Below are 26,816 nucleotides of genomic sequence, written 5' to 3'. Positions count from 1 at the left end.
ACACCCATCCACCTCAGACAACAAAGGCTCTGATGAGTCGGGGGTGGCCCAAGTGAATGATAAAAGTGGAGGTTCTGGTCCTCCTGGGGGTCTCTCTTCTCTTCTCTTCTCTTTCTGCTCTTCTCTTCTCTTCTCTGTTCTCTGCTCTTCTCTTCTCTTCTCTGCTCTTCTGTCTTCTTTCCCATCTTGGGGCTCTTCCTCTCTCTCCCTCTCTCTTCCCCTCTCTCTCTGGCTCCCTTTGTCTTTCTCTCTCTCTCTTTCTCTCTCCCCCTTTCTCTATCTCTGGGTTTGTATTGTTTTATCTGGTGTATCTGTTATCTTTAACTTGTCAAGTTTACCTCTGTGAATTGGTTAAGTTTCCTTTGTTACCATTTGCTATTTTGTTACAGTAGACTATGTGAGTTTACTTGTACATTCAACTGAAGTGATATGGGTTACATTTACCTTTAAGACTTAATGCCTATTAAATTGTTCATTTGCCTACCAATCGGATAACTTCAATTCTCGTAGTGTGCCATGCCATTCTCCTCCATAGCTGATAAACTAGTTACTTGGTAATGGATTGGTGATACAAATTATTAATCAAAATGGAGTCAGATTAACGAGTATGTAATAACATCATTGCCATTTAACTCTTCACCCTACTTGTCCACAACAAGCTCCTTTAAGTGATGATATAGCTCGACGTCTCTATGTTTCCGAGGCTATATATATATATATCATTTCTGAAGGCGTTCTTCTTACAGCCAGCATTTAAAAAAGTCAATTTCTATATAAAACAATATTTGGTCTACAAAAAGCTGCTTCTATTTTATTTATTTCTCAAAAAATCAGTCCTGAAAAGGGGGGTCAACTTAATTCAGGGTCGTCTTATATTCGGATAAAAGTGTCAACTAAATGAATAAATGCACAAGATTAAAGATTCACAAGATTAAAAGAGAAAAAAAATCAGCATGCCATTCACAAACCTGTCTTGACATCTGAGCCAAAGTATATGAGAGCAGCTGGAAAGAGGTTTGCCTAGGAGAGCAAAAACAAAAGGTTTAAAACAGCCTCCTGAGTAGTAAAACAACTGTCTACTCTAGACACACAGTCACTTTAGTATACTGATCACATACACTCAATTGCACAGTGGCGTTAAAAAGCTTGTGACTACTTCTCTGCCTTATTCCTGGCAGAAGAAGATACAATATTGTAGAGAAATCCCAAATATTAGAGCCATTGGGGTAATTATTTATCAGGCTACAGGCACCTTTGCCTAAATAATAAAGCAAGTTTAATGGGTTAACAGTAAATGGACAGCTTTTGTCTACACCCCTGCTTTAACTAATTTTATTTGTAAGGGACCGTGTGCAATTAAAACAAAAATGCAACCATTTGATGCATTGCTCCAGAGTTAGCCTTGGGCTAATTTACATCTGCAGTCCCACAGGAAGAACAAATACAAATACAACATTTTAAAAATCAAAACATCGCTCAATAAGTAAAAAAACATGTAACAAATAGCAATAAATTAAATTTTGTTCCACAGGTACACTCACGTATATGCACCACATGATCGAAGGGTGTAGCGGCATGCACAACTCAACAGCCCCCATTCACACACACACACATCCTATCAGCCCCATTGCTTTGTTTGTTTCTCTGACAACATATCGCCAGGGTAGTTTCTAACTTTCAAACATCCTGAGTTTAGATAGCATGCTGGTACACATTTCATAAATCACCTCAGACATACATTTTGCATACAATAAAAGGATTTTTATAGTTAGGGCCCGAGCACCAGGATTGCATGCCGTAGCAACCTGCACTGAAGGTGCAAAGGCCTATTGTTTCTGTAAGGATTACTATTATTATTGGCACCTGGGTCATTATATGAAACGGGTGCCTTTTCCACTATAACATTGTCTAATTGTTATTGTACTCTAAAAAGCTTAAACTGTTTACCATGTTGTTAGTCGCTTTGCTTAAAAATGCATCAGCCAAATGTAATGTAATGTAAATTTTCATCAGAAGTACACTTCTTTTTAATTTATCCAGAGCAGTGGTTCTCAAACTTTTCACAATGAGTACCACCCACGAAAACAATTGGCTCTCCAAGTACCACCATTATGACCGGCATGAAAATACAGGTGCATAGGCCAATTCAACTACATGTTTTGCGTTGTCAAGTCTTAATGAAAAGACACCTTGGAGACTCGCTGAGTACTACTAGCGAGAGTTCGCGTACCACCAGTGGTACCCGTACCACAGTTTGAGAACCACTGATCCAGAGCATTAATGACATGCACTGCAAAAAATGAAATCTAACCAAGTGTTGATAATCTTATATTAAGATCAAAAAAATCTACCTGGTATTGTTTTTTCAAAAAAAGTTCTCTTTTCTATGTTTATATGCTGCTTTACAGTTCATGATCATACTTTTTATGTTTTTTTCTGCACAGTCCTTTTCTCTTCTCTATTTCCTCCCATTTCAACATTGAGCTTTTTTTGGTTAATAAATTATTTTAGATCTAGGGTTACCCAGGGTTTGTTGTTGGGAAACATCTTAACAGTCTTTTGGGAAAGATTGTGTCCTTGCAGAATGTTATGTACCCCGAGATAGCAAGTGCCACATGTGTCAGGTGTGAAGCAAGGTCAGTCTAACGTGACTTTGCTTGATTGGTCATCACAACATGTTCTCACAACTATGCTGCTGTTTTAAATAGGCACATGCACCTTAAAGCAAGCAAAACAATTTGTAGAAAATACGAGAAAGTCGGTTTCACTGGAAGGGCAAGGGGGTAGCAACAGGGCCACAGTGCAGAGACTGACGGGTCCGGTGGTAGGGCAAATATTATGAGAGTGATTAAAATATGGGATACCGTATTTTCCGGACTATAAATCATATCTGCCTCGTTTTAACGGTTAGGACAATGCTGAAGAGAAAGTCATCAATCTCAAAATAACCTATGGCTGAGTTTTGTTTTCAAATGTTTTCATGCATGTCTGGATAAAGAGTGAGGAATGTTTAGGAGACAGACTATTGTAAATCCTCAAATTATGGCCAGGGTCTTTTATTTACTTAGGCTGCGCAAAGCACAGGACTTTATTTGAGGCAGGCTTGTATTCCAGGCAGGCCTTTATTTCTCACGTGAATTTTATTGCCTTCTCTTTTTATTATGAGACATGTGTTTCGTTTGGAGAGTCATACCGGTAGGCTATCAAAAGCAGAAGAATTAATTTAATTTACGTTTGGACTGTTTGATTATATTTCTAAATGTTGGGACTGATGGGCACTGAAATCTGGAGGGCATTTGATGGTTCAGTGTTAAGTTTCATGTAGTTGAAAGAGATTTCCACCCACTGTTTATTGTGAGACAAGGCATCCGCTTTCATTCATTTATTGAAAGTGCGCTGTGCTGTAATGGAAACCTTATTGCGTAGGCCTACAGTAGCCTAAATTGAGTTTTTTTTTAATCATGCATGATTTACTTTTTTTATTAAATTCGTAGACTGGAATGCCTTGCGGCAACAATTGTGTAAATGTAGACTAGTAGTCTATACTGCTTCAGCCTCTGATAAGCTCAGAAGGGGGTGGCAAGCGACTGGTAGCTTGAGAGTGACGTGTTGGAGACCCAGTGTAGGACGCCGACTTTTCATTGGCAAAAGTATTAAACCAACCAACAATATAAAATATTAAGAAGAGCTTTTTTATTTCATAGAGTTAAATCGAAACACCCCGGCTTATTTGGGGGCCTTTATTTATAAATAGAATCCCGGCCCGTAAATTTGAGGATTTACAGTATGCACATGTGTTTTAGGCATAGTGCAAGCCCTGATCTCTGACTGAAAGAGTGCAGAACTTGTGCATTTACATAACAATATTTAAAGCGAGACACGGCACCTTAGCATGTTACCTTAGCATGTATTCTGTCACACTACTACAACAAAAAAGTCCGATTTACACATTTAAGAGTTAATTTCATTACACTGTGTTTACTCGCGACTGTATATTTCTCCTAAATTCACCAAAGGATAGCATTCTAACCTTGCATGTCCTACCGCGTGATCCAAAACAACTATCAACACAAAGGGCGAGTTGACCAATCACAGTCCTTGCGGTCTTCGTCGCCTCAACGCCGGGTTACAATTTTTTGTCTGTGTTTGACGGCAAAGTGCTTGGAGGGGCTCTGTGGGGTTACCCCGTTGATTTGACGCAGAAGCATAAAACAGCCTTTAGTGTATTATCATATAAGTGTAATAATATCTAATTATTTATATTGCACGGTTGTAAAATGCATTGAATTTCTTGTAAAGTTTTAATTGTTAATAGACGTATGTGAACTAAAGTTGTGTTAACCATGTTAAAGTATTTTTTTTTACTTTGTTATACTGTTGTCTTTTCATTCTTGTAGATATAATAGTTACTGCTTGTTTGTAAATGTTTGTTTATGTTTATGTTATTTAACTGAAGTTGTTGTTCCTGGTTAAATACAATTATTTGGGACATTTATAAATAAAATATGTTTTTGCCCTTTCATAAACCTCAGTGTCAGTGTCTTTTTTATTCTTGTTTTCATAGTAGAATGAAGCACTCCCACAATTGATTTAGCCTCTATTTAGCTATGCATCATGCTTAGATGTTTTTTTTTTTTGGTTATATATGTACCATTGGATGTGAAATCGGGGAATGAAAACATTGTACTCTTTAAACTTCTACTTGTTACTGAGATGTGTTGGTATTAGAGCTGTCAAATGATAATTTATTTTAATCGCAACTAATCGCTGAATTTCTATAGTTAATCAGGATTAATCACATGATTTTTTTCACATGATTAAAATTCTATTATTTTGCATTTCTGAACTTTCCAGAAGTCCATATTAACAATGTAAAGCAATTCTTACCAGTGTATCTTGATTGGGAATTAAATGAAATCAAAGAAAGTTACTTTATGAACATAAGTTTTAAGACATATTTGATTATTTCAAATCAAATTTCAAAAGAGGCAGCACAAGGTATTCTTCAGAAATGCTGAAATAAACTGAAATAAATGCTACAGCAGAATTGCATGTACAACATACACACATTATAAAGGGCATAGGCCTAACAAACGAAAAATACTCCATGCAGCCTATACTTATTATCTTTAAATTCAGCTGAAAATAAGGAACTTTTCATATTGATAAATATGCACAAGTGCATGAGCAAAATGTAGCTTAGGCCTACAGCACATTTTAATGAAGTGCATAACAAACAGAAATAGCCTAGTCCATAATATCTCCATTAACTATGTTCAGTTCACGTATAACAGTGTAGGAGTGTAAACCATGTTTAGCTCGTAGATTATAGTTTAATTATAGTTTATAGTTTGAAGAGCTTCAGTGATATTTTTATTCCATGACAACTGAGCCAAGACCGGCGCCGACATGAGTGCACTGTCACTTGCCATGCATATCAGTGCCGAAGTTTTAAACTGGCAAACACTGGATGAATAATGGATTTTATGGAGCGGCGCCGACAAAATAGAACTGTATCATAATTTACACAGCGGTGGTGGCAAAGTGCAATGCTGGTGTGCAGAGTTGTATTGAGAACAATGGAATCTAATGTACCATAAAACTTCAAATAATACCCCGGGCATTTATTTCCCCAAATCGCCAAACTGCACCGGCTAGTAAAGGCGTCTATGAGACAGGCCTTTAATTCCCTTCACACAAAACTTTTCCTCTGCAAAGATGGAAAATATTATCAAATTCATTATTTCAAAAACACTGAATGTCAACCCATATGACTAGGCTATCCAATGATAAGCTTCAATTATGGACTATCATTCATTTAGTGTTGAGATGTTGTTCATTGAGTGAGATAAGATCCAAATAGTGGGGATAAGATGGACAGATGAAACACGTTTTAATTAAACGTAATTTATAAAGAGATCATAGCACACTGAAAGCTAAGCTTTTGTCACTAGCAACCTACATCTGTCCTCTGTCAAAGACACAGTTGCAGTTGCATTTTCATCCCTGACCAAAACCGTTCAGGAATTATTTATGCAAAGTGGGACATGCGTAATGTTTAATTCTGCCTCCTGGTCGGGACGAATGAAACAGCATGAGAGAGAATGAAACATAGTTTCTCCCGTATTTTGTTTGGCAAATTTGACACCAGTCAGCTTACATTTCAAATCATAGCCTACTTCTTTCTCTTTGTCGCCATGGTGGTACACATTTAGAAAAAAGAATAACGTTTTTGAACCCTTTTGTTTTGTTGCCAGCATAAAAACAAGTATAAGCTTACCATCGACCTATCCTTGTCATAAAATATTTTAATGCGCACATTTGAAACAAATGGGATGAATTGAACGATGTCGGAGTCAGAACTCATTACCGCTTTCATCACCGCAGTCTTTATTAATGCCATTTAATCATAACGTTAGCGTGTGCAATCATAAAACTGGCTTAAACAGGCGATATAGCAGGTTTTAGGAGAGTAAATACAAACTGAAACTAAAAAACAGACCAGGCCTCTATTTGAGACCGGCCTTTATTTTTCCAAACCTGTAGCAACACCAGGCGTGTAAAAGAAACAGGCGTCTATTTGGGACTCAGCTTTAATTTGAAGTTTTACGGTAATTGAATGTCAAAAGTGGAGTATGGCGCACTCATGTTGGCGCCGGTGTCCACATCGTTTAAAGCGCCAATCAGCCGACCAGGAGTTCAGAACTGCGTTGGTGTTTAGGCCTATTATCGCCATGACTATAGGAGACAGAAGCTTACTAGGAAGTGTCTGTGGCAGTTTGAGGAAAAGGAATGGTGCATTAAAGGACCAAAAGGACATTTTACATAACTTTTGAAAAAAAGGTGACAAATTGATTCTATTTTTTTCACTGAGTAAAGGACAAAATTGTGAATCTCTAACACTCTAGATTTTTCTCTATCTACAACAGAAATTGGGGGAAACTTAGATTAATCTATCTTAATATATTTTTGTGTTTTTTGAATTTTGAAGATATTGTTTAAAAATGATGTGTGTTGCCCTCAAAACTATTAATTATATTGTATACCATTTTAAAGGGCTATCTATCTGTTAATGACAGGAATGTCTGTCTGTCTGTGTGTGTGTTTGTCTGTTATTCACATATCTCTAGAAGCGTTAGATTGATTGAAACTTGGCTGGTGTCTTGCTACAGGCACAAATAAGTGCAGTGCCAAGTTTGACGTTGTTTGGATAAGAAATGCACAAGATATCGTAAAATATATTGGTAAAAGAAGCACACACTGGTTTTTGCTGCTCTACCTGCTGGCTACTTCCCCTCTCACATAGCACAGTGCCGGACCAGAGACAGAGAAGGTTGAAGCGGAGCTTTGGCAGCCTTGAATCAGTGCACAGCACTGGTAAAAGTCAAGATATAAGATGTTTGGATGATTATCATGTCTGACCTCAACAATAAAAAATGCCTCTGTAGGAGGTTTACTTGCATAAAAAACACTGGTATTCAGTGGCTATTCAAAACAATGTAAAAAGTATGTGCAATAAATTGACACTTCAAATAGCCCAGCTTAGTTTGGACTGTCTTTAGACTTTGAATAAACAAACAACAATTTCGACTGCAAGGTCCCAAATTGAAACGAGCGATAATGGTCTCGAATTTAGGGACGTTTCAGAATGCCACACATGCATAGCATGACCAGCTACAGACAACGAGTGGCAGACAGAAAGTGATGTAATTTACAGGCTACCTGAGACTGTATTTGAGTCACATCGTTGCAAATTTCATACGATGATACATCATTATTCAATAGGCTAAACATAGACTTAACTCAAAACAGCTGTTAGGCTTATGTCATTTTGATCTGTAAAAAATGTCACATGCACATGCTTAAATTCTGCTCACTGTACATTTATCATAATATACTATAATATAATATTCAGTATTCATTATAGCTGGAGTTATATTCCCCCCCCCCCCCCCCCCATCATCCTATTTGTAAAGCAGGCCTACCTGCGGGCATGTAATTGGGCTATGGGTTTTCTACAGGAATAACTTGACACTGCACTAATTTCTCCTGATTACAGTGGTGGGTATATTTTATCTCTGCCATGTAGGATAACCACAAGGGCATAAAGTATGAAAAAAAGAATGTTCTGCACAGGGTTAAATTGTGAAGAATTGTTTTGATATGTTGTAATGTGCTGAAATAGCAATATGATCCATTTAAATATCTCAATATGATGTTGATACAGTATGTTGTAGGGTTTCAAAATTGTGATGCAATGAACTTAAATATCTCGCCAAATAAGCAGGAAATGTGTCAGTCACAATTGGTTGATTTGGCTGAAACTTCACAGGTTATTGATTATTATGATAACAATGACATTCACATGCCTAAAACACATGTCTATCATAGCGCCCTCACCTCGCAACGGAAAGAATGGCTACAGTATTTCACTGGTCTTAGCTCTACCATTCCTAGATGTTTCATTAGATCCGTTCCATATTTGGTATAGATGAACTCGAAGGTCTCCTGATTTTATATAATGAAGGGGTGCCACCCCCTGGAAGGTAGGCTGAAATCAATGGTTCCCATGGGCGAAAATTGGCACACACATCATCCCTCACAGTCTCTACTCAGGGACAGAGTGTTGGCCCCAGGAATAGCCCAGAGACTCCATAGCACCCTCTTATGTCATTCAATCAGTACATCAAAGTTGTTAGGCAAATGGAACTCCCTAAAGGCAAATTCACACCAAAGATTTGCAATGACATGAAATGGTTTCAGAGACAAGTTGCAGCGGTACGGTAGCGGTAAGAACTGTACATTCAACCAAACTAACAGTAAAGACAGAAAGGAAAAACAAAAATTGCATAATAACTGCTTTCTAGATTTACCTGAAAAAGTGTAGTAGAGTCCTCCAGAATGGACTTAGGGGGAGTAATGACTGCAAAGAGGAAAACATGTCAAAATGATTTATCAGCTTGGTTCTCAGGCATCCTGCTGGCGTTTCAGACACAACATTGAAGATATTTTTTTTTTATAATACACAAGTTTGTGAGTGCAAATTAACGCCACCTATTTCTGATTGGCTGCAATAGATTTGTGCGAGTGGGTGCATGTGCTTGTTTTCTGTTTAAGGACCAGAGCTGTGTAGGAAAAACAGATTTTATTTTCAGTGTGCACACGTAATGAACCGCTAGGGGATCATAAAGAGATATTTGATACATTTAACAAAGTGTACTGGCTTAGAATCACATACTATTCCCATTAAAGTGTGGATCCAACTATAGCCATTTATTAAACTATGCTGTCTTGAGAGAAACAATGCTCTGAGAGGTCCTGTTTTAAAGTGCTGGAAAAAAAGACTGCACAGAATGGGTAAAACAGTGTACACGAGGGCTATTCAATTGGCGGCCTGCAAGGTAATTTGTACTGGCCATGATCACATAAGCTATTCTCCGCTCTTGCATTTCTTGTCCGCTCTATAGTCCTGCAGCCACTCCACCTCAGCCGATTGCACAAGTTCCAAGTTCTTAGTTTTGTTAGTTTAGTTACGTTGTAGTTTATGTGCGACTTATATTTAACAGGTTGCACCACATAACACTAAGTTATTACTTTAATATTACATCCCTCTCCTTAGAGTTAGACTAAAGTACATTGTAAGTAATGTAATGTAATTTGTGAACATGATCATCTCATTAAAATCATCTCATTGGTGGGAACGTTAAATGTAACAAGTATAAGTCAAGAAGAGTTACATATGCGACCGATTACTCACATTTATTTCACCTGAACAGTGTTTAAATCTCAAGTTTGTAGGCTACTCACTGGAAATCTTATGGAACTAGCAGTTACTGTGCAAAGTACAAATTGCATTGCTGTCGATATGTTATCACAGATTTCATTAGCCATATTAACAATATAGAGTCAGTGTCTCCTCGCAATGTAACCACTGCGGTATCCTGGGCCTGTGGCTGAAATATTCCCAAAAAAACAAATACAACAAAATAACCACCAACAACCGGCTACTGATGTTGTTATGCATTTTACAAAATACAATATATGAACTCCTATATTGCTGTTGTTGTACTTTATTACATTGGTTCCCAAAGACTGGGTCTCACAGGATATTTTATTTGGGTCGCCAGCATAGCCTAGTGACAATTAATGTTGTGTAATAGGCCTAGTTGTACCTTATATAGCTTAGGAAAGCTAACAGCTTTCTATTAGGATCCAGACCTAGTTTGTTAACAGTCACGGTTTTGTCATAACTCCCTCTGTGCATTTTGAATAGCTCTGAAACTGGGGGCCGAACACGGCGCAGAGGGAACACCAGAGTGTGGATATCTCACTCGCAAAATGAAACAATATTTCTGTTGGGCGCCTAACATGGACCTCACAATTGCAAAATGCAAGGGGACATGTATATTTGCACAAACAATACCAGACAACAGCTCTTCAACTTGGCCCATTAAAATCTAAAAAGTATCATTTTAAATTGTGAAAAAACGTGCTGTCAACAACTAAGCAGACATCCATAGACCAGGACATAAGGCTATTACATTTGCGTCATAGGCTGCAAATACCGGTAGTTTCAATTGTAGATAGGCCTACAGTATACTCTTTAAAGTTAATAGCAGTCTCCTCACATTCCTATTAAAACACACAACAGTGCATTAGATTAGGCTATAATTTAAATGGACATTTAAACGCTATTTTCCTCTTTCCATCTCGCAAACTTTAGCCTACAGTATGGCGCTTATACTATTTCGCAAAAGCCTATAGTTTTGATATTTATTAATTTCATATTCTTACAACATAAACACCAATAAATAGGCTAATATACAATTTGCTGTCGGAATTGTCCACGGTGTTATGGAACCATGTCTTCAATGCAACATAGGCTACAACAACATCTATCTTTAGAAATACAGGAGCAGCTTACTATATGCTGAAGAGTGATGACTGTGTACAGTGGGTACTACATTCAATTGTCCGGCTTCACGTATGATTCCTACGTGACCTCACGTGTGTTTTATTTATATTTCCTCAGTGAAGCTGCAATGACCCAAACAACCACTAGGTGGCATTTGTGAGCAGGGTTAGGAACGTTGGCTTTTGCCGCTTTGAGTCTATACGTGCCAGTATGCTACAGTATGGACCATAAATTTAGCCTACCCAACGTTTGTTTCCACAATATTACCCCCTGATGAGCTTTCATTTCGATGGCTGATAGGCCTACACTAGCCTACGTCTCCTGTGACATTCCCAACAGTTAGCACTATAATCAAACAATCCAAAAGTGAATTAGCCTACCGGTAGGCTAATAATGGGCTGCCGCGTCCTCCTATTTGGGTTGCCAGATTAGCAAAGGCCAACTGTCAACAGCTGTCAGTTGTAGTCATGAACAAATAGCCTACGAGAGGCAGGCAAATTTCCAAAATTGGACATCGGAGGAGCCTTCCTGAGATGGCGACGTCTTCGTCAAACGAAGAATATCAAATCTGATGCAGATCTGGCCATATTTCTCCACGACAGGTAGGCTAGCCTAGGCTAAACTTCATCTGCATCGCTAAATATGTTACCTTGGTTAGAGAGGTATTTTTTGTTTTCACTGTTTCCGAAATGTGTAGCTGGCTCATGATTGGTGAAACGTTAAAGCAGCTACAGGTCAACTAATGTTAGCTAAGTCTTCATTACATCTGGCAACCCAGAAGAGGCTCACGTCTAGGTAGTCTTGAGAATGTTCACCAGTGTTTTGATTTTGGCCTACAGAACGTTCGGTAACAATCCTACAAACCGATCCTTTAACGTTACCACCATTTAAATGAGACTTTAGCCTACACCTAAGAAGAGGGATGTAAAATTGAAGCAATAACTTAGTGTTATGTGGTGCAAGTGCAACCCATTAAATATTAGTAGCTCATAAACTCCAACGTAGTGCCAATTTACGTTGAAACTGGATGGAACTTATGTTCAACTTGTGTAATCGGCTGAGGTAGAGTGGCTGCAGGACTACAGAGCGAGCAAGAGATGCAACAGCGGAAAACAGGTCATGCGCTTGCTAGAGCTGAAATTTTTTAGGGCCAGTACAAATTACCTTTATTTACCAATGTCACATTTGTAAATACATGGCTACATGTCCTCTGTACCTGACAATTGTATACAAACTGCAATCAGCAAATATGAGCATGCTGTATATTCTATCCAAAACCAACATTCAAACTACAACAATGAACCAATAAGCTTTACTTTTGAATTATGTTCCATCTTATACATTACATTTGCTAGAATGGTATAGTTTTTTGCCTATTAAATTTGTGTGTGTGTGTGTGTGTGTGTGTGTGTGTGTGTGTGTTAACTCACACAAGTAGAAGCTGATATTTGGATCCTCTAGATGTGTCTTCACAAACTCTCTCACAGCAGTGACTGTATACAGGAAAAAATAATCATACACAGGAAAGTCTGAAACAAACTGGACACTTCAACAGAAGTTGTTTTTAAGGGGAGTGCATTGAAAACAAAGAATACGGAATGAAGACAGATATTGAAAAACACATAGACATTTACCCTTCTCCTGGGGCCTGAAGAATCCCTGTAAAACATAACGATCTGGGAATTGGACTCTAAGAACTACCTATACAAAGAAATGTACCAATCATGTTATTTGTGTTTTCAAATAGGCCAACATTATTTACATTTTCAAGTCAAGCAAAAAGATATTGCTGGAGCCTATGTTACATTTCATGACCCTGAGAAATGGCAACAGTGTATCTGTGTGTCAGCCATCAGAGCAATGGAGCTTTGACAAGCTGATTTCACACTGGTAGGATGGACATGCTGACAAAGCTGGTGTAATTACATGTTTACTCACAAAAGGGTATCTCTCCACCTTTTCCTTCATCCTTGCCTCTCTTAGGGCTTGTGTCATAAGAGGGGCTTCCTCCAGCAACCTCCTGATGATGAAGAGGTCAAAGCAGAGTTTACGCTAGATTATTTCTTTTTTTTCCAGACAAAATGTCAGTTATGTGTTTTAAATAGCCATACAATTGCCTGTACATTTCAATGTGAATAAATCACAAACTATATATTTCATATGCAGCTTATTAAACGTAATCAGCACCAGCAGTTTCTTTCTGATCAACTTTGCACAAGAAGCAGAGTAGGCTAGGCCTACTTTGATTCTATAAAGTCTTTGACTTATTTTAAGGAGTCTTATCAAGACAAATTTGCTTGTTTTTAGGACGCACTAGCAGAAAAATTTGCTTGTTTTCAGGATGAGATGTCTTAAAATAAGTCAAACCTTTCTTAAATTAAGCCAAATGCTTTCATGAGAAAGTGCTAGGTAAGTCTCTTTATACTGAAAACAATACAATTTTTTTTTTATCTTGATATAAGATTAATAATCTTGCTTAGATTTTATTAGATAAGCAGTTTTGCAGTGCGGTCATACAGGTTTTAGTCAGAGTTTGATTTCTTCCGGATTCATTTTTTTTTTCCTTCAGTAATTTTGTGTCAACGATTCCCGGGACACTGAAAGACTGTGGTACACGAAACTTGGTGGTTATGTAGCCCCACAAGGACAACACAGAACCATTGTTTGCCGCTTTGATCCATAGCCCCCCTCCGCCACCCCCGGACTGGACACGCAAATGAGACACACACACATGGTTAAACTGATATGAGCACCAGCCAGCGGAGGGCACTTAAAGCCTACCATGCACCCGGACAATATTGTGCACCTGCCCTAATTCTGAAGCAGTGACCACCGCTACAAAATGAAGAGGAAATACTAGGAAGAAAGTTAATGTTTTTACAATAAACTAGGCTACATCAACACAATACGTGGAGTGAAACTGGACGGGATTAATAACCTGACTAGTTCTACTTACTGTTAAATTGCAATGTGAGCAGCTGCAAGCGGGGAGGATATGTCGGCAGGATCATTTAAAAGGCATCCGCAACTACATTGTGCGTCTGCCCTAATTCGGATGTGGTGGGGCTTCATCCCAAAATCAACGTAGAGGAAACACTGCAAAAACTGTTTATCTAATATATCGAACCAAGTGTTATTAATCCTATATCAAGATTAAAAAAAAAATCTAGTTGGTACTGTTTACAGTATAAAGAGAATTACCTAGCGCTTTCTCATAAAATCATTTGACTTAATTTAAGAAGAGTTATTTTAAGATGTTTCTTCCTGAATACAAGCAAACTTGTCAGCCAGTGCATTAAGCAAATTTGTCCTTAAAACAAGCAAATTTGGCTGCTAGTGCATTAAGTAGGGCTGTAGCGATATGCGTTTCGAAATCGAAATCGCGACACTCATATCCACAAACCTGTGTCGCGGTGTGAAAAGGCAGAACCGCGACACACCATTTCTAGTGTTTCACGCATCGCTTTGCAGCTTACGCGGCCGCATAAGCAACACACATCTCCCGCATTACTTACCGGTAGCCTACGTTGTCCAAAAATAAATAAATGCTCCAGGGCCTCTTGCTGCTGTCAGTCAGATGGACTACCATGCACCACCTACTGCCATTGCAGTAGTGGTGGTAAAGGTGGTGAACAGTGTGCAAATAAAAAATTGAAGACTTTCAGTGGAGGATACTGATGACCGCGAGGGAGAAATGTCTGATTGAATGAATGTTTTTTGGAGGAGACATTTCATGTTTGTGATGTGTACAAGGCCAGCCTGGTAACATGTTTTGTATATAGTTGCTTTCAGAATCTTTGAGAAAGTACTACTTTGTTCCTTGTAACTTTGTCTATTTGATTAATTGTTGAGGGTTGACACAATTACTTGTTCAGCCTACCATTTCAGGGTTGTGACCTTACCGGACTTTACAGATATTATGTTCTCTGGAGGGACTTGAAATCATTTTTAGCATTTTGTATTGGCATTGTTGATTTCTGTTTGATAAGAACGTTCATTTGATACCATACATGATGGGTTTATACAGTAATGTACATCTAGTTATTTTTTTTATGGTCAAAAAAGGGGGCGTGGCAGATGATGTCATTAAAAAAAATGCTCAAGGGTGCCAGAGCGTCTACCCCCAGAGAGTCTACACCCCCTAAACTATCAATTTATGCAAAAAAAATTGCATTCGTACCTTATGTCACACCTATCCTGGGGTTCTACCTGACAGAGGCAGGCGTGAAAAGAGTAAAGATGTGTGTGAGTGTGAGAGAATGTATGAATGAGGTGTGCAAGGTATGCAAGAAGATGTGCAACAAGACAGCTGTAACCTCTCCAAAGCACCTCTATCCAGCATGGGCTGGTCACTTACCTCTGACTCTTCAGCTGGGAAAAACGTTTCCTTACATCATCCACTGTAACTTCAAAGAACTCGTCTGGCAGCTCCTGATCAGCATCAACATGTACTCCAGCATCCAAATGGTAGACCAAAGATTTTCTATCTATGTCCTGAGAAAGAGAGCATATAGTGTGTTACAATTACACTAAAAAAACTGCTTATTTCATAAAATCTAACCAAGTGTTATTTATCTTATATCAAGATCAAAAAATCTAGTTATTGTTTTCAGTATAAAGAGACTTACCTAGCGCTTTCTCGTAAAATGGTTTGACTTAATTTATTAAGAGTTTGACTTGTTTCATAAGTTTCATCATTAAAACAAGAACATTTGGTTGCCATTGCGTCAAGCAAATTTGTCTTGATAAGACAAATTTCTACAAAAATCTATTTGGTATTGTTTTAGTATAAAGAGACTTACCTAGCGCTTTTTTAAAAGTCCATTTTGACTTAATTTAATAAGAATTGGACTTATTTTAAGGCAGGGGGCCACTTCTGTCAACGTCATCTGATTGGAGGGCCACGTCAGTGTTAAAGGGATATTCCACCATTTGGGGAATTACACTCATTTTCCACCTCCCCTTGAGTTAAACAATTGATTTTTACCTTTCTCCAGTTCATCCAGCCGTTCTCAGAGTCTGGCGATACCAGTTTTAGCTCCAGCCTAGCATAGATCATTGAATCTGACTAGACCATTATCTTCTCGCCTGCTAGCATCACGTTTAAAAGTGATTAGGATTTCCAGGATTTTTTCTATTTAAAACTCCTTTCAAGTTAGAAAGTGTAATAAGACCAACGGAAAATGAAATGTGCCGATTTTCTAGGTTGATGACATGGAACTATACTCTCATTCCAGCGTAATAATCAAGAACACCATGGGCACAGCAGCACAATGATATCATGCAGCACCTGAAAATAGTCCCTGTAGGCTAACAAGGTTGAGCTGCAGCAGATGAATCGGTTAGTGACTGGATTATTACGCCTGTACCACATTCATTACAGACACTATCATCACGATTACCACTGCCACCTCCAGCTGTTGGGCAGAGGGTCGAAATAAGCATGGTATGCTTATATTAGTGGACACATGCAAAGACGCACCTCCATTCACAGACGCACTGTGACTATCGCTGTCAATAGTCGATCATAATCTCCAAAAGGCAGATATTCTCCTTCAGAATCAGAATAGGTGAATAACATAGCCTACCCAAGACTTCAACACACGTGAAAGTTTTTTTCAACATTTGGTGTCGGCCTATTTCTGCTTCAATTTGTGCAAAATTATGGCCTGCATCGCTTCCGCGTGTAATACAAGTATTTGCTGAAAACTTTGTGCAGCGAATTTGGGCTTCAATCGAAGCTCTGGATGTCTAGCAACTAGTGGAGGAGAGTACAAATAGGATTTGTCACCATACTTGGATCTATCGTCTATTTTAACCAGTGTTGTTGTTTGACGCAATTAAAAATACCCTCAAGACCTATTTTGACATTAGGTCGCGGGCCGGAATTGGGCCTGGCGCGGGCCGGGAGTTTGAGACCCCTGTTTTAAGGAATCTTATCAAGACAAACAGTCTTTATTACAGCGAAGTTTAAGCAACCTCCAGCTGAAAACACTGCTGTCTGACCAGTAGTTCATGCAGCGGATGTGAGGTGTTGTCCAAAGCGAGTTTTTGCAACAGCCTTCTCTCAACAACCAACTCTAGGGGCTCTAGTGCATTGGTTCCCAAAAACTGGCAGAGCAAAGGGGGGTAAAAGAGACAATGAGACTGGACAATAAACTGATGTATTTGAAGAGGAAATGGTGACTGATACCAAATGAAAAAAACAAAATTGTTTTTTAATACCCTCAATATCACACTTAATGTAGCCTAGAAATCTAGACGCACCCTAGCGGCAGCAAATGTAATTTGCAGCCAGGGTAGTCTAGCAACTCTCCGTTGACTTGCGAGCTGGAAAAATTAAACTTCAATCAGGCCAATCACATCGTGTATAGAGTCGGCGACGGTTCCGCGTGAATTCCCTGCTACTTGAAAACAATGAAGATGGATGCTGCTGCTGGCGAACAGCGGTCTTTGAATCACAATTTGGGTTAAGCTTTTTTTAAATTGGCAAAGTGGGAAAATGCATGGGACTCATGAGTTGTAGCACTATCCTATTGCATGCAGTGGAAATTTGAAAGACAACCGTTTATCCCGCCTCTCGGATTGAGCAGTGCAGTTGATGTGGTTCTGGCTCGTTAGGCTACACTTAATGCATATTTTTCCGAAATCTAGGGCCCTTTCGAAAGTCAGGAGACATTTCATACAGACTTTAATTTGTTTACACATGCTTTTTATGAGTTGGTCTTCCACCATAGAAAATTTGAGGAGGCTAGGGAAAATAATATACTGATGAGAAGCCCTGTGGATATAAAATATTGGGGGGAAATTGAGATGTGTGAAACACTATTTGACTGAAATGGTATCAGAAGTAATTTGTTATTAAAAAAATACTAAAATGTTTTGACTAAAACTTGACTAAGATACTTTGAGTTCACTTTTCACTAAAACTAGATTAAAATGACGAGACTTTTAGTCAACTAAAACTTGACAGAAGTAGTCAAAGGCGATTCAAAACGGGTCAGAAAAGTCGAGACAGGACCATACGTCAAAATTTCGGTGTCCATCACTCTAGTTCATCCAAAACAAACCCCGGCTAACGTCAGACCTCATCTCATTGAGATGGGGTCTGAGAACTAGACATTCATTTTCTCGTATTTGAAGCGTGGTTTACAAATGCCCAGAACCATTGATTGGGCGCTACGAATGTCTATCAAATGCGTCTGTACGTAGCTCATAACGGCTTCGGTGTGTCGTCATCGTCTTGCTGCCCTCCCTCCGTTCTGTGATTGGTTCCTTCGTTGAGGTGAAAACGAAGTCCATAGAACCCAGGCTGCCTAGCAGCGTGAATAAAATCACGCGCGTAAGGCAGCATGGGAAAACCCAGGCTACACAGGGATGCCCTCGCAGCCAAAATTATGCCAGGTGATCTACTTTCAGGCCTCAATGATGCGGTGAAACTGGTGAACTTCATTAAAGCTTGTCCCCTAAATTCAAGGCTGTTCACACTGCAACAAAATGGGCAGCGAACACAAAGCACTACTTTTGCACACTGAAGTGTGTTGTCACGGTTGTCATGGGGCAAAGTGTTGACAAGGCTTTTTGAACTGCGACATGATCTTCAACAATGTGATAATGTAACCTTGTGGTCCAGGAGAAGCAGACAGGTTTTGGTGTAAAATAGGTTTATTGAATCAGTGGATATACTCTGAAAACACCCGTGAAAAGTAACCTATATTAATTACAAAGAAACAATGACTAGACAAAATACAAAGAAACGCGGAGTCACACATTTGACTATAAATAACCGCACAATCTTCCTAAACACTCACAGCAGTGTCAGGTATGCACAACATGTGCAATCCAGAGGACTCACCTTCTCCCTCCACAGAGATTTAAAGTGATCAGGTGACCTCCCCTAATTGAAAAAACAGGCCTACTCCTTATTAGGCTAATCAGCCAATTTGGGTACCCAGGGGCACACGCCATTCTTGCGCAACTACACAAACTAAATCAAAGAACCTGCAGTTGAAATCATAACACTGTCACTGGCAGAAAAATAACAGTAACAGAATCTGTGCACTCTGCCAAAGGAACATACCACCTACAATGAAAAAACATGCCATAATTAACTATAAATATAGTGACTGTGTGGGTCACTCTGTCACAAACAACCCGTTTAATTTGGCCTCCAATCTGCAGAAGCTCGCCTATTTGACTGACATATTTTCTGCTGAAAATGAATGAACTGAATTTAAGTCTGCAGAGAGTCAGTGTTACCCTGTTCAACACACAAGACAAGATAGAAGCTGATAAAGAAGCTATGGTTCTGGATAGGCTGTGTGAGTGGGAATATGCTCCTGTGTTTCCCTAAACTGCATGCGTTCATGGAAACAAACAACGTTGTCATGGGTGAATATGTAAAAAGTCTAATAATTGAACACCTCAACCAATTCGCCTAGCAGCTATGAAAATATTTCCCACCTATGGATGCATCTCAGTTGTGGATTCGCAACACATTTGAAGTTTCCCTCCCTGTGCTACAGCTGTCACTTCAGGAGCAGGAACAGCTGATTGACCGGTCATCTCATGGAGCGCTGCAACTGCAGTTCAAACAAAAGCTCTTGTGGAATTTTGGGCCAAAGCAATGGCAGCATACCCAGTCCTGGCAAAGCCAGCCTTGAGGGTTTTAATCAAGGGGGCAGGCGATTTCCCGGAAGTTGAAACACCCATGCATGGAGGCTGGAGGTATCAACACTGTGCTAACCCCATAGAATGCCCATTCATTTAGGATTTTTATTTGAAATCCCATAACTTCATAAAACATATATCCTGCTTCATTGTAGCTTCTTATCTACATATACAATCCAAGGCAAAACAGGCTCAACTACCTCGTACATAATGTTGGGTTCCCGTAAGAAGAATATTTAGCATGTCCGGTTGTAGGGAAGCTAACTTTGACGTACATGTAATCTTTCTGTCGCACCGTAGGGAGATAACCGTATTGTTTGGATAGGAAGCTCAGTCCAGCCAGTACAGAAACTCATTAGCAAAACCAATAACTATGTAGCCTACAAGACCATTGTATGTTAAGGTAAAAGCATTACACAGAGGCAAGTAAACCTAATAAAAAAAGCAGCACTAATCATTTCAGAGGTTTTCGATGGATTGACAGTGGGTCGGCAAAGTGGAAAGAAGATTATTATTATTAGAAGAACTATTTGTTTTTGTTGACTATTTGACTGTGTTTGAAGTTGATCATGTCTGGTAGTTTCAACATAAACACGACTTGATATCACTTGTGATGTTGATGTTAATAATAATAATTAAATACATGTTTAACTTTGATGACTTTGAAGGCGTAGGAAGTTACAAGATTCAGTTCGATGGCTAACGTCACAAAGTTAAGTGTGAGTCTGCGCAGTACAATGTTTATGTTTAATGTGTGTCAGTGCCCTCCCATTGAAAACAACAGTCTGTTTGTCCATTTCTTTTACTGTCTATGGTTTTAATGCCCTTCGTCACAACCTACCTATGTGAGGCAGGTTTCTCTGCTCTTACAGCAGTGAAGACAAAATATCACCAAAGACTGGATGCTGTTGAGAAGGACTGTATTGTTTTTAGTATGAGGAGACGTACCTAGCGCTCTCTCGAAAGATAATTTTGACTTAATTTAATACGACTTCGAGTCTTATCAAGACAAATGCTCAATGCACTGACAGCCAAATACGCTTGTTTTTAAGACAAATTTACTAAATGCACTGACAGCCAAATTTGCTTGACTTATTTGAAGACGGCTCATCATGAAAACAAGCAAATTTGGCTGCCAGTGTGTTAAGCACATTTGTTTTAGACACCTTAAAATAAGTCTTATTAGATACTTGATAATAGAAAATAAAATTTGAAAATAAACAAATGTGAAGAACTGTATTGCATTTTGGGGCCCTATTACTAACCCGACTCTCGCCAGATGAATTTCGTTCCGCCTAGCTCCACTCATCCATTTGGGATCGATCCATTGGAGTGGTGCTTCAGAAGGCTGGGCCTTATCAAAAAATCCTTGCATATGATTGGATAAGCCACTTGTCCGTCATCTATTGACGTGCTACTTCAACCACTCACATCGAAGCCAATCTATGACGCTGAGAACAGTCTCACAGTCGCTTCTACACAACGTCACATCTATGAAACTCCCGCCCTGCATCCTGATTGGCTCTACCATACAATCTGGTGCCGAAATCACTCTCAACCGAACCGATCCCAGATGGATGTGAGTGGAGCTAGGCGGAACTAAATTCATCTGGCGAGAGTCAGGTTACCCTATTACATCGTATCACATCAGATTGAATCGCACTGACTGTAGATAAGTATTGAATCGTCTTATAAGGGAGAGATGCAAAACCCTACTTGCTAGCTTGCTAATGTTAGGTATTTGGCTCACACAACATTTCAGACCTGTTTTGGGAATACAATAACGGCTTTTTGAGAATGTACAGTATCTATTTCTGGCTAACATACACAAAATGTAAGCATAAAAAAGCCAAACAAATTACATTTATCTTCACATACAGCCACCTCGGACTATCTATTGAACTCCGGGTGCCATCTTACTTCCGCTGAAGTGATGTAGCTATGTTCAATAGCTCCCTGTCCCTCCCTATGGAATGGAATATCACTAAACATGCTGAATACCCTACAGTTCACTTCGCAGTCCATTACAAGGCGATTGAAAATAGGATACTGCATCATAACAAAGCTGTGAACAATTCTGAATCTGAGAGTTTTCTTAGGTGACTTTCTTAAGAACTAATACAAGAAACCACTTAGGAAGATATTGGTGAATGATTCCCATTGTGTCCAGTGAGGACTTTGGAGGAAAGCAAATAAAGGGTAGACCAGTGTAGACAAACAGAGTATTACGGTTAGAAACTTAGCAAAGGCACATAGGGAAACTAAACAGTCCATTAGGTAGATTGTCTTTAAAATAATGAAACTAACTTGTCTACCACTATGGTAATTTCTCCAAAATACTTATATTCATTCTTGCCTTATTTTCCTACACACAAATTAAAAGAAACACCTTTAGATATGTGGATTTTGTGATTTTTCCCCCAGCAGTCATTATTCTTGCCCCTCCCGTTTTACCTCTACAGGTTCCTCTATGTCTGTATCTTGCCTGCCGAACCCCTGTCCATCACTGGCTTTGACACAGGCTAAATTCTGGGAAAAAAAAGGGGGGGGGGGGGGTTATTAACTGTGGTTTAGTACTACAGGTTATTAACTGTGGTTTACTACTACAGCCAGATGGAGGTGGTACTACACATAAAAGCTGTTTGCAAACCACTATTAAAAAACAGAAGATTAATTCAACTTCCAGACTATCATCAATGTATGAATCATAGACATAGACCTCTGAGATTACAAGCAAGCCTAGATTAAAAAAAGGAACATGCAAAGCCAAATATCAATAGTCATTAAAATGTTTTGTGTGGACCTCGCTCAAATGAAACTGGGTGCAGCGCAAACTCTGCGAAGTAAAGTGTGAATGGGTCTCTCTCTTTGTGTGCCTGTGTGTGTATGTGATGCGGGGAGGAGTGTAGAATTTTTGCTTTGTTCCCTTATAATAAATGCTTAAAATGCCTATCTATTATGCTACAAGCTAGAGGTTAGTAGTGCTGCTGGCACAACAATCACAGCATTTAGTTTTAAATGATGTGACGTTGAATAAAACACAGTTAATACATGGATGGTGCCATCAACACATGATTTTGCTTTTCAAAATTACACAATACCATAATCTGGTTTATATGCAGTGTTTATGAAAAGAGGCTTTCCATAAACACACATATTCCCTCCTCACTTACATCAGCCCCAGTGCACTAAATAAATAAATAAATAAATAAATAAAAAAAATATTTAAAAATTCAAGTGGAGTTAGTGCATTTGTTCAATGCCATGGATGACAACTTCACTACATTATGTAAATTAATAAATCTAGCAAAAGCCAAATCATGGCATAAGTGTCAAAAGTTGCTAATAAACTTTTGGTCCTTCAATGACTTTTGAAAAATGGGTAGATATAAAGCACTGTGATCGACAGGAAACCTGAGGCTGTTAAAGTCTAAAAAAATGTATTTACCATAATAGAGTGTCACCTGTGAACAAGCTATTCATCTCATTTTATCCACCTCACCTTTATTTCATGGCTCGATTTGGGTTTCTTGGCATCAGGAGGACCCACTGTAAGGGATGAAGAGACACTCTTACTTATGCCAGTACCACCCAGACACTGGCCTCCCCCTGAGAAAGGCACAAAGGTACTGCGCGCAGGGATCTGGTTTGAAATCTGGCACTCTCTGGAAGATCTGGGCTCATCTTTGTGTTGTTCAGCATCCGGTGTTTTCTCGAAGTCCTTTTCCCTTTGCTTTTCCTCCACCTGATTTCTGGACCTCAGGGCCTGGGAGTCCAATCCAGATGACATTTCATCCTTTCTTGCCTGGACATAACACAAGTTGGCAGACACACATGGTTCCATAGACATAGAGGGAGAGGATGTTGTCTCTTCTGCCATATCATCAGCCACATTGTCTCCTGATGGCAGAGGGAGCACAAACTGACTAGCGAGGTGTTCTGAAGATTCCATGATAACTCCATCAGTTGGAAAGACAGCCGACTCATTGGAGTTCCCATCCTCTGTTCTCTTGGGCTTTTTCAGCATATATCTTGACAGAGTATACAGATGAGAAATAATCAAAAACAGACAGAAAGTTATGCTATTTCCGGCAACACGTCAAATTATCTCTTACCTGATAATGGCACTGCCTCCAGTCAACCCCAGAGACTTCAGAGTGGTACTCTGTAAGGTTCGTTGTCCAGTGATCTACAAAAAAAAAACCACTAGATCAAAACATAAGATAGGAAGGGAGTAAAAAGCAACATGTATGAAAAATAGTTAGGCTTTTTTGATACCTCATCTCTCATGTACACACATGTAGGTGTGGAGTCTTCATCTTCATCAGAAATGCTGGGAAGAGTCACATGAGGATTACTATTACTCCTAACAACCAACACAATAATTTTGTTGCATAATGGAATCACTGCCATTAATGCCATTAAAGGATAATTCCGGTATTCAGCACTTTGAGTCCCTTTTCCAGACTCATCAGTCATGCTGGCTACTGCTGCATACTACTCCACGAGACAGATTTTTACCTTGACGAGAAATATTGTGACATTGTTGTATCACAAAATCTCACCCCTGTCACACCCCTACTATGCATTGACTTTTTATTGTTGATAAATTCATAGAATGTATTTGTGGTGCAACACTTTGATGTACACTGTCGTTCAAAGGTTTGGGGTCACTTAGAAATTTCCATTCCACTCCATTATAGAGAGAATACCAGTTGCATTGTTTTTTAATCAGGGCAGCAGTTTTCAGATTACATTATGTGCTTACATAATTGCAAAAGGGTTCTCCAATGTTTTTCTCAGTTAGCCTTTTAAAATGATATCAGATTAGTAAACAGAATGTGCCTTTGGAACATTGGATGAATGGTTGCTGATAATGGGCATCTGTGTACTATGTAGATATTGCATTAAAACCACATAACTTTCAGTGTCCCGCCGGCGGGACGGTTACCCCCCTCCCCCACCATTCTAAATCAATTGTATGCAACATATTGCTATGTAGCATAGTAATGTTATACACCATTTCAAAGCTTTGCCTCTTAGGAATCCAAAAATGACAAATTTTTTCATGTACAATCTGTATAGTGCTTTACATTCTCAGATTAATCTTATTATGTCTCAATTAAATTTGATCCAAAATGCCCCCCTCCCCCCTTCCGCTTTTGGTGCTACCCTGACTTCTGGCTGCAGTGTAGCTGCAGCACAATAAGTAGATGCAACATATTGGGTACTGAAATATTCACAAAAATCCATAGAAATTGAATCTTCATGTTGTGTTATCCAATATTAGTTGTACAGATGTATAGTCTATTTTATACACACTAATTGAACCAACAAAGTAAATGCAAAAATAGAGACATTTTTGTAATCATTCCATATTTAGTGTAGTCATTCCATATCAGAACCCCTGAAGTATAATCCAAATACAAGCATGGAACCTCAAAGTGTTACCTTTCATTTGAGACCAGGATTATGCTTCTACACAAAGGGGTTCATGTGCAGTAAGCATTTGATTGTCAGTATGCATTTTGGATAACAAAAAGTCCTATGGGGAGTATCCATAGGCATTTTACAAAACGCATGGGCATACCTTGGCAAATAATAGTCTAAAGCACTCATATTTTCATTCTATATTGATCTACTTTTGCACACAACTTCACAAGACCTGGTGCTAGGGCTCAGTTGTGTTTCTAAGGGATATCAAGAGACTTAGAGGGCTGAAATGTGGTCAGTTCAGAGATGCTTGTAATCTGGCAGAAAGAAAAAACTATATCCTAGCTTCTGTAACTCTTTGTGAGTACATCACACATTTATTGTGACTGTTTCCTACGAAAACTAGAGGTTCTCAGCTTTCTATAGAGGTCCAACATTTGATATTAGGCCCCAGAAGAGGTGGGAACAATGCCCTTGTAAATAGGCACAGTGCAATTTCAGGCAAAAACTTGAAATTCTTTTTGAGAGTTAAGAAGTTTCTAATTAACAACATTAATGATGAAAACAAGGACATTTCTAAATGACTCCAAACTTTTGAAAGGTAGTGTATAAAACCGAATTGTACACAGTGGAGGTCATGTGACACCACAATTGTCTATTTCACCTGTGGTGGGTGTCATCCAAAATCACAGAGTGAACCTGAGGAAGCCAAACGGTGAAACACGTTGTTCGCTCCAAATAAAACAATTCTTGACATTAGACCAGTGTGCGGTGATAATCTCTTCTTTTTAAATCCTGATATCCCTGCACATCTCCAGCACCTGGTTCCTGAAGATGGCATGTGCACAGGGATTTAATCTTTGTATTTTTTACAATGTTTTAGTTTAGTACAATGTCCCCCGTCAGTTTTAGCCATCAAACTACAGAAACGCTTGCCCAGTTTCAACAACCTGAACATGCAATTACTGGGAAGGGTAGAGTCCTTTATAATTTAGATGGCTCTATTTTTGCATCGGCTGATGTATGCATCATGAAATGAGGGGAGAAAAGGCCTAACCAAAGTGATGGATTTGCTTACAAAGTCGCTGATAGTCTTTAGTCCTTGCCATAAGCATCGGCGGTCATTCAGTTGGAAGTAAGACTTCACTCGTTCTCTGTAGCGCAGTTTGGCAGCCTTCACTTCTCGACGGAGAGCATAGCACGCCACTTTGTAGTTTTAATTTAGTCTTAGTCTCTTTCTTGTGACAAAATGTCCTTTTTAGTCTTTGTCATATTTAGTCATTCAAATATAATTTTTGTTAGTCAAGTTTTAGTCGACTAAAAGTCTCGTCATTTTAGTCTAGTTTTAGTCAAAAGAAAACTAAAGGTATCTTAGTCTTAGTCAGTTTTAGTCAAAACATTTTAGTCTTCTTTTTTTATAACAAATTATTTCTGATTACCATTCAAGTCAAATAGTGTTTCACACATCTCAATTTTCCAACAATATTGTGTGTCCACAGGGCTAATCGTCTGTTATAATTACTCATTCTGATTTTTTGTCAGTCAGTATGTTTACATGCACAGGTAAGTCAAGCTAGTTATAGCTCGGCTGGGATTTGACCATAGACAGTAAAAGATTTGACTGGACCACTGTCATGATATTCATAGACCAGTGTTTCTCAAAGTGTGGTCCGGTCCACAGGGTTGCAGCAACAGCACGTAGACTAGCCTAGAGGAAAGCTGTTGAGCATAAACTCATTCGGAATATTTTGATAACGTAACAGCTAGATATTCTGTCTTCTCATTTTGTAGACAAAAA

General features: G+C 38.9%; 1 protein-coding gene across 4 annotated transcripts in view; it reads right to left on the bottom strand.

Moving 5' to 3' along the window:
• The window catches only part of aspscr1 (ASPSCR1 tether for SLC2A4, UBX domain containing), a 90,485-nt gene that overhangs the window by 37,892 nt on the left and 25,777 nt on the right, over positions 1-26,816 (bottom strand). For 3 of the 4 annotated variants that reach the window (XM_076277760.1, XM_076277762.1, XM_076277763.1), the window contains 10 exons: positions 23,864-23,918; positions 23,701-23,774; positions 23,088-23,616; positions 22,040-22,114; positions 15,273-15,409; positions 12,854-12,935; positions 12,550-12,616; positions 12,346-12,408; positions 8,874-8,923; positions 969-1,020 (listed from right to left, as the gene is read on the bottom strand). In XM_076277760.1, the coding sequence (XP_076133875.1) occupies positions 969-1,020; positions 8,874-8,923; positions 12,346-12,408; positions 12,550-12,616; positions 12,854-12,935; positions 15,273-15,409; positions 22,040-22,114; positions 23,088-23,616; positions 23,701-23,774; positions 23,864-23,918 (1,184 nt within the window). The remainder of the gene's footprint in view (positions 1-968; positions 1,021-8,873; positions 8,924-12,345; positions 12,409-12,549; positions 12,617-12,853; positions 12,936-15,272; positions 15,410-22,039; positions 22,115-23,087; positions 23,617-23,700; positions 23,775-23,863; positions 23,919-26,816) is intronic. The other variant, XM_076277761.1, reaches the window with a different exon arrangement.

The sequence above is a fragment of the Alosa pseudoharengus genome, unplaced genomic scaffold (genome assembly GCF_046254945.1).
Source record: "Alosa pseudoharengus isolate Yale_2024_CS ecotype anadromous, Long Island Sound unplaced genomic scaffold, YU_APseudo_1.1 YU_APseudo_1.1_scf_11, whole genome shotgun sequence".
In the NCBI taxonomy this organism is placed as follows: domain Eukaryota; kingdom Metazoa; phylum Chordata; class Actinopteri; order Clupeiformes; family Clupeidae; genus Alosa; species Alosa pseudoharengus.
This window is presented reverse-complemented; position numbering and strand designations above follow the sequence as displayed.